The sequence below is a fragment of the Drosophila arizonae genome, chromosome 2 (genome assembly GCF_054131065.1).
Source record: "Drosophila arizonae isolate 15081-1271.41 chromosome 2, UAZ_ARI_1.0, whole genome shotgun sequence".
In the NCBI taxonomy this organism is placed as follows: domain Eukaryota; kingdom Metazoa; phylum Arthropoda; class Insecta; order Diptera; family Drosophilidae; genus Drosophila; species Drosophila arizonae.
The window spans coordinates 2862815-2871790 of NC_142922.1; the positions used below are offsets into that span (position 1 = coordinate 2862815).

General features: G+C 41.2%; 2 protein-coding genes across 2 annotated transcripts; one reads left to right on the forward strand and one right to left on the reverse strand.

Annotated features, from left to right (window-relative positions):
• Window positions 1–60: 60 nt before the first annotated feature.
• On the forward strand, window positions 61–2673 carry Lkb1 (Lkb1/serine/threonine kinase 11). The gene is made up of 4 exons (XM_018012019.2): window positions 61–1463; window positions 1518–1712; window positions 1772–1935; window positions 2002–2673. Exons 1-4 carry the CDS (start codon window positions 424–426, stop codon window positions 2247–2249), a joined length of 1647 nt encoding a protein of 548 aa, XP_017867508.1. The 5' UTR covers window positions 61–423; the 3' UTR covers window positions 2250–2673.
• Window positions 2674–2968: 295 nt separating this feature from the next.
• On the reverse strand, window positions 2969–8079 carry omd (integrator complex subunit 5 omd). The gene is made up of 10 exons (XM_018012007.2): window positions 7493–8079; window positions 6524–6811; window positions 5681–6456; window positions 5284–5628; window positions 4959–5223; window positions 4450–4895; window positions 4024–4388; window positions 3670–3949; window positions 3464–3606; window positions 2969–3385 (listed from the first exon to the last, which is right to left on the reverse strand). Exons 2-10 carry the CDS (start codon window positions 6628–6630, stop codon window positions 3083–3085), a joined length of 3030 nt encoding a protein of 1009 aa, XP_017867496.1. The 5' UTR covers window positions 6631–6811; window positions 7493–8079; the 3' UTR covers window positions 2969–3082.
• Between the last annotated feature and the right edge of the window lie 897 nt (window positions 8080–8976).

Consider the following 8976-nt stretch of genomic DNA (forward strand, 5'->3'; position numbering starts at 1 on the left):
CAAACAGCTGATTTTTATCGATTATTAAAAAGGTGGGAAAATAAATAGTCAATATCGTAATTATCGATATTATATCAACAATTGACATACACATACATACCTAAATACAACATATTCCCAGTCTAAAGTAAACACTGAAATTTATAGCATTAAAGCAAGATCAGCCGAAAACCAACCAGCTAGTAAGCGCTGCGACAATCTTCGTATACAACGAACCGAATGTTCGATCACCGTTAGTCCCCTCATTGAAATGTGAACTGTGCGTTGTGGGCAGTTCGAAGGTTTATGCAATGTTCTAGTTTGGCCCACGAGCACACACAGGAGAGCGAAGAGACGGCAACGGAGCAATAGAGCGCCGTTCATACGTTCATATAATAGCTGTACACCAATAGTGTGTTGAGCTGTTGAGCGCAGCGCATCCAAATGACTGTGACTGTGACCAGTACACATGTAATGGAGGCACAAGCTAAAGCAACACATCTACAATCTGGCGGGGGCGGTGAACAGCAGCATGGCTCTACTAAGTCGCTCGATGTGGCTGGCCGGGATGTCGATTTATCTGGCGCTGCCGATGATGAGATGACCGTATTGTTAACAAATAAAAATTATCATTTTGAGGCAACGTCCGATATCGAAGATGCTTTCGTGGAGGTCAACGGCAGCGTCAAGGATATGGAGCTGGATGCCGCCGTTGCACCACCGGTTAGTGGCAATCATCAGACAGAGCATCCGCAGGTCACCTGGCTGGACGACGATGCAATTGATGCATTGGACCGTGTCACGCTCGACATTGGCAACATGTTCTTCAATCGCGTCGACAGTCAGGACATAATATATCAACAGAAAAAGAAGAACATTAAAATGGTTGGAAAGTACGTGATGGGCGATGTGCTAGGCGAGGGCTCATACGGCAAAGTGAAGGAGGCCATGAACTCAGAGAACCTTACGCGTCTCGCCGTTAAGATACTCACAAAGCGGAAGCTGCGTCGCATTCCCAATGGCGAGCAGAATGTGACGCGGGAAATTCATTTGCTGAAGCAACTGAAACACCAAAATGTGGTGCAACTGGTCGACGTAATGTACAATGAGGAGAAGCAAAAGATGTACTTGGTCATGGAGTATTGCATTGGAGGCTTGCAAGAGATGCTGGATCATGCGCCCGAAAAGAAGATGCCACTCTATCAGGCACATGGCTATTTTAAACAATTGGTCAATGGGCTTGAGTATCTGCACAGCTGCCGAGTCATACACAAAGACATCAAGCCGGGCAATCTTCTATTGACCCTGGACCAAACACTCAAGGTATCTGATTTTGGCGTCGCCGAGCAACTGGACATGTTTGCACCCGACGACACCTGTACAACCGGTCAGGGATCACCGGCATTTCAACCGCCAGAAATTGCCAATGGCCACGAGACATTTGCAGGCTTCAAGGTGGACATATGGAGCAGTGGAGTTACTCTGTAAGCAATTGCCTGCGATTGATACGAACAATTCTAATCTATATTTCATTTTAGTTATAATCTGGTAACGGGTCTATATCCCTTTGAGGGCGACAATATATATCGTTTGCTGGAGAACATTGGACGCAGTCAGTGGATAGCGCCCGACTGGCTATATGAGTTGGATGAAAGTTTTGCGAAATTAATATTGGGCATGCTGCAAGCAGATCCCAGTGCGCGGCTTTCATTGCAACAGATACGCAAAGATGAGTAAGTGCCGTAGAGTGCTAATTAATGATTTGATATTTAACTATTGTGTATCCTTTCAGTTGGTTCCTGTCCGCACCAGTTGTGACTGGCCCACCGATACCCATTCCTCCACTTAAGGGCGACAAATACGGACGTTCCACAGTACTGCCTTATCTAGAAGCTTATCATTATGGCAACGAACAGGATCAGGAAGATGTTTATTTTACTGAGCATGATGTCAATCGTATGTTAAAGATAATTTGAAACTCTATAAATAAATTTCTTAACTGTATTGTATTTTCATTCGCAGAGGAATTGGCGCGGCGCGCTGCTTCTGCCGCAGCTGAGATACGTGCAACCAAGTCGGCTGCTGCCAGTGCCGCATGCCATTTGTACGAGCCATCGACTAGTGCTGAGGCCGGAGCTGAGTCCATGCTCAACGGTTCCAGGGACGAGACGGTATCGGTTAAGAAAAAGGGCTCTGTTCTGAAGCGTCGAGCCAAGAAACTTGCATCCTGCATCTCTGTGCGAAAGCTAAGCCATTGTCGTACATCGTAGGCGCTTGCCCTTACCCTAGTTACTAGAGTAATATGGAAAAGTAATAACTTGTTAACAAATTGTGAGCAACTTTTTGGTTTTTTTGTTTTTGTTTTTGTTGTCTTACATTCGCCAAGTATTTATTAAGATTTAAACACAGAATGAGAGCTAGAGAAAGAAAGAATGACAGGGCAGAACAGGAGAGTAATGGACGCATATACCAAGGGTCGAGACTTTGAGCTAGCTTAGAAAGCGGGTTAGGGAGAATGCAAGTTAAATCCAAGTGACAATACCGTGTATTATATGAAAGAGAGACAGTTACTTAGGTCGTTGAAATGTATTAAATGTAAAGAACAAACACGTTGAATGATTGCAATTAGCAAAGATTCGTTAAAACTAAAGTGCGCATCGGCATATGCAAATAAGTAAATTGTTTAAATTGGCACTCTTGTTGGTTTTTAATATGTTTGAAATCAACACAATTTACAGGTGCCGACTAGAAAACAAACTGCTGGACAGTATTTGCAATGGAAAATTTATAAGTGTAATTAAAATTTGAAAACTATTGAAGATTATTTAAATATATATAAAAAACTGCATTTAGTTCACACAAACTTCCTTTCTATTTGGATTTCCTGAATAGATACAGCAAGATCTCTAGCCTAGTCTACTATGTCGTGTATTACAACCGTGGAAGTGTTCTGATTAAACTTTCTAAATACTCGCAAGTCGAACTGATCTTATTTATGGAATCTTTGTTGTTTATTGACAAATTTTGTATGATCCTTAATTGGCATTTAAAGTTTGCAATGCCAATCAAGGATCATAACTTAACAGTTAGCTAACTAATTATATTATTCCAATTCTACGACTTCAATGCTGGATTTGGGTGCTGCGAATATTGTTGGCTCTGCTGTTGCTGTAGCGGGTTTACTTATGTGCAGATCGCTCATTATGAACATTTGATGATAGTGCGGTCCGAGTTTGCTGAGCTTCCTTTGCATCAGATGACGCAGCGTGTCTACATACTGCGACGGCACGTTCACCTGGCTTGTGTTGCGCCAGTGCAGACCATTGTTGTCCACGTGAAAGAGCGCAGGTGAGGGCACATGATCTTTTAAATAATTCCAAATGCACTCACGCAGCAGCACTGCAATCTGCCAAGTAGTGAAATGGGTGCGAGTTATTTGGTAAGTAAATAATATAAAAGTGCATATATCTAAACGAAAACTTACCTCCGGCGCATCGAAGTGCTCAATGATCATGTGCAGGTTGGAAAGCGGTGGCGGTATAAGCTGGCTGATGGTCAGTAGCTGTAGCAGCTTTTTAGTACACAGCATGAGCTCATCGTTGGCAGATGTGGGCTGAAATTTGTTGACTGTAAAATGGGAAACACATAAATATTAAGTGATGATAAACTGAGTACTTGTATATGACTCACCGTTCTTGCCGCGCCAATGATGCAAACATGTGGCGCACAGTGCACGCAGCAGTACTGAGGAGTAGCATAATGCGGGCCTGTGGGTCGCGATTAGGCCAAGGACAGCCCACAGTACAGGCGATGTTATGAAGGCACGACGTATTTGCATATCCCGCTCCATGGTGACGCGAGTGAACTCCTCATCGGGAAAGGGTAGTCCATTGTACATGACATCCGTTGACACCAATTCCACGAGCGTTAGCGACACAAGTGAGTATCCTTCAACATTGTTAGGTTTTTCCTGGAAAAATAAAATTTCAATAGTTTCAGTTGAAATCAAATCAAATTGATTGAGGAGTATGTGTTATGACTTACCAGATCCAAGCAACATGCATTCAGAGCCTTCAGATACAATGTTTGCTTCTCCGCATCGCAGGTTCTGTTGTTGACGGGCAGCACAGGTCGCAGACCTCGTCCAATAACACCTGAATGCAGGACCGAACGATTTGAGTTTGTACCCGAGCTGGTGTGCAGATTTTGCACAATAAGCAACTCTTGTTCGGGTATTTGCAGCTCATCCAGTTCGTATTCCTCTATCTGGCCCAGTAAATGGCCATGATAGAAGAGTGCACCCTCAATCAGCTCACGCAGACATACAGTGCGTGCAATTTTTCTTGCTGTGCACTGGCGCTGCAGCAAGGCAAACGCTCGATGAGCGGCTGCTGCGCGACGAATGATGGCTGGGGATATAAATAATTCATTAGCTGTTCAGTCAACGTGAAAAATTAACTAGGGGCTTACTTTCTTCGGTGAGAGCTACAAAGAAGTACTTTACGCTTAGCACGGCTAGTTTCAGCACCAACGGTGTGCGCAACACATTGCTGCGTGCTCCTGCCTCCATGTTGTTCAACAGTTCGACTATTAGATGCGCCAAACGCATGCATGCCGCATCAGGTGTTTCTTCTGTCTTGGGCAATTCACCCGGTTCTAGTTTAGATCGCTTATTCGGGCCATTTCCATTATACATATCAGGCTGTGTTTCAAAGTTGTTGTTGTTGTTGTTGTTATTATTGGCCTGTTGCTTTTTAAACTTCTCAGCGCTGCGCTCTGCTGCAAGCTTATCCATCCGTAACACAAGCTTTAGAATTGTGCAGTCGAGAATTTGTATTATCTTTGGCAGACATTCGTTCAGTGATTGCATCAGCAACTGAGGCTTGATGTGTGAAAACTGATTTTTCTTGTGCATTCTATTGGAAAAGAGACAACTTTAAGAATATACTCAAATAATTAAAATTTGTAGGATTTCTTACTTGGCCAGTAGGTTGAGGTTGTAAAAGGTATTATACGCCTCACTTGGCGTGCCGGGCTCAACGGGCAGACGATTGTTAACCTGTTCCTGCAACGTTATATCCTCTAGCACCATTTTGAAACCTTGCGTTATGTTGGGAAAGTTAAGCACGCCGCTCTGGCCACCCAGCAAGCGCATCAGTGCTCCAATTGTATTTGGATTTTGAGCATACGATTTGCGCAGCAATTGTGATATGGTCTGATAATAGATATGAGGATGTTGTGAGGCTGCAAAGCAATGATTTAATGAGTCTATTATGCTAATGATTATTTATTGCTTATACTTACAGACAACGAGCAGCAATCGCACTGCCGTCTGTTGCTCCAATAGATTTGTACTCAGGCAGCTCTTCCACAGCATATATTTTGTTTTCTCACTTGCCAAGTCTCCGAGTAACGGAAAGTTACGCATGTTGAGCACCCATTGCTCCAATTCCTGCATGGACGTATCCAGAAAGTCTTGACACCAAACATACTTTTCAGCCAATTTGGCAACCATTAAGAGAAGTTTGGCGCCGTGTTGATTTAGGCGTAGCACAGCATTATTCAGGGAGGGCTGCATGTCGGCAAACATTTTGTTGCTTAGCCAAAGCGGCGCCTTCAGCACAATTGCCTCGCACATTTCTTCGTTATCTGTAAGGAATATATTAGTTTAGTTTATAACTTGTATACAACAAATACTCACATGTATCTATGAACACATTAACCAAGCTCTGTAGTATCGCATCGGAATAGTTTGTGGTTATTAGCAGAAATGGGACTATAGCCACATCAAGGGACTTTTTGGGCTCCAAGCCGTCTTTGAGCATTTCACAGAATGCGGCACGCAGTTGTTGCTCATGACAGGATGTCATGTAGTCCAGAATTCCTGCTTCAGAGTCCAGATGACAACGATAATCTTCCACAAAACGCTTAATACCGCACTGCAGTATTTGCATAATGATCTTGTACGGAAAGCAGCCGCCCAGTCGCGCCACAATCCAGTCAAAAGTCATCGGATAGCGATGAAATGCATTCAACATGGTTTCCACACATGACTCTGCCTCCGTGTTGTTCAGCTTACGAAAGCAGCTGTTGATTAGCGTGAGTAGACCGTGCATTGCGCTGCACTCCAGCCAATAGTTGCACGAGGCAGGAATGGTCATGCGGCGCTGTGTGTACTTATCTGATAGCTTAGCCACTAGCTCCAAGCTCCAGTTGGCTATGAGTGGCGACCATGCCGGTGGACCTTTCCATATTAAATTCTGTAGCGACGTTTTGACGATATTAAAGCTTTCGTATTCCTCTGCCCTCATCTGTTGATGCGGATTGCCATCCTGTTTCATTTGCGATATAGGCAGGCCTGTCTTCTGATCAATCATTTCGGGAGATATATACAGCTGAACTCCGATCTCTGCCAGAATGCCAAAATAATCAAACACAATGTCCCGAGTGGCCGGCAGTTCATCAAGAAAACTCAGCCTGTGTACGTAAAATGCATTGAGTAAAAATTATCTGCTGAATTCATGTAAATAGGACGCAAACTTACGCCAGTTTGATTAATGAGGGCTTTGTTAGTAACTGTGTATTACTGTGGCCATTGCTAACTGTGTCTATAAATTGTTTAAGTTGGTCCAATATATTTTGTTGCAACATTTTAACTTGTTTGGGTCTATTTCTTCAGGCAGCCAGAATCCGAGTACATTGAATTGTTGATGTTGTATCGATACTATCGTGCGCAAACGACTATGCGATAGCACGTTCACGATTAGTAGCAAAGCGATTGTTTTTCATATATCGACTTTTTCCGAAATACAAGTAACGTTTTTTTTTTTTGCTACGTGACGAAAAATTGTAAACTTGCAAATGAGTTTACATGAATAAATAAGAGCAACGGTATAATATGCTAATGTTGCATCAACAGAAGCAGCATTTAAATTATTATTATTAGTATAATATTTTAAAATCAAATTATTTCTAAAGACAGCTATATTGCTGCTAAACTACTTTCATCAATTTTAAATTTAAATTTCTTTATCGATATTTGTATTCAACTGCATATATATCATCGATATAATAGCTGCGCGGAATAATTAAAATCAACAAAAAATTTCCACTTAAACCAATCAATCTGCATATAGTAAACATAAATTATTCAAATTGGTTGTATATGCATAAAATGCATTTTGTACCGTTTTGTTTTTAATGAGCTTAGCTTTTGCTTATGTTAGTAACTGATTTGCATACAAATAATATATGTACAATTCAGTAAATGCATAAAAAAATTAAAATAGAAATTAAATTTACTAAATTCTCATGCAAATTTTTAAATGTTGACGCATGGAATTTTTGTGCACCATATATTTCTTGCTAATTGACGAAATTGTTTAACTTGAGATCAATACAATGACCAATTAATATTAGTTAGCCGATTCATTAGGTTTCTGTGTCAACCAGCTGACCTTGATATCATTTCCAACATTGCCGATGTTAAAGTCGCTTGCGCAATTTCTAATACCTCTGTTTGGTTTTATGTGTGTACTAAACCCATCGCAGTGGTCTTCAACTTCATTCATGCTGATGATCATTATCATGATCCATCTTTAAACGCACATTCACACTTTTAACTGCTGCTGCTGCTGATGCTGCTGGTGCTGATGTTGGGTCTTCTGCAGATCAATATGCTTTGAACTTGTTTAGGCTGTTGACAAATGTTTTTTTGTAAAAAAAATGGACGCGCATCACGTTTTGTTGTTGTGTAGTGCGGAAAATCCACGCCGTGTTAATTTAATAGTCTTTACTATTTAAAAATATTTTTTGGCAAGCCACAAACTGGTTTTTCTCGCTTTCTGTATTTATTATTCTTGATTTCACGATTGACTTTCGATTGAATTGCATTGCTTAACGCCAATACCATCTAAATATGAGAATGATTTGCAGAATTAGAAAATGGCGCTTGAGTTAACCGTTATTTAATAAACACAACAACAATGATGGCTAAAGCAAGTGCACCAACAACAACAACAACGATCAGCAAGGCCCATGTGTTGCTGCAATGCAGCTGCAGTCGCTGTCGTTAGCAACCGAGGCATCGACTGCGACTGCGACTGCCGCCGCCTTTGTCTTTGAATTTGAGGCTTGAAGAGCTATTGAGGCTCTTTCAGCGCCAAATCAACGCATCAATCATTGGAAGTTACACAATGCTGGGCCAAAGGGGCCACCTAATGCCAGTTACTGCAATTACGAATTGATGTGGTTGGATTAGATTTTCAATAGTCATTAACCCTAGAATCGATGTAATTTATGTGTGTGTCTTACCTTTGCACGTTACGCCATGTTTGGTTAATTTGACAAACGCGCAAAACCGAGCGAGACCTTGAACTCCCAGCGTTAGTTTATCATATTTGTATTTAATAGCTGGTCTATGTTTAAATAAGGTCAATGTTCGTAACGAGTTTACAATAAATAAACAAAAAGCGCCAAAATATTCAACTTCAGCCACAACAACACCCACAAAAAACTGGCCAAAAATGGATAATGGCCTTAGCAACAAAAGCATCATCTGCCAAAGAAGAAGAAGAAAAAAAAAAAAAAAAAAAAAAACTGAAAAAATTGCGCATTTGATCCCCACTTGACCAGCGCGTAAGTATGTATCCATGGTCCAACCGTTGCTCAAGCACCTGAAGGTTGCCCAATTAGGCGTACAGCCTGGCATGGTGATCAGTAGATGAACTTTAAAAAGCATTAGTCCAAGAAACGCAATGACCATACCGGAAGCTGAAGAAATATACCCAAGCGAAAACTGATCGGTGATCAAAAATCACTAGACAGATTTGTATTTATTTAATAAGTTTATATTTAATAACTAGCCAAAGATTTTAATTGATTAATTAAAAAATTTCTATTTAACGTAATTGTTCTCTAAAATTCTATCTAATTTATATTTATTATATTTTAATAGCTAGTAATATTTACTAATTATCCATCTAAGGCTCTGCCCAT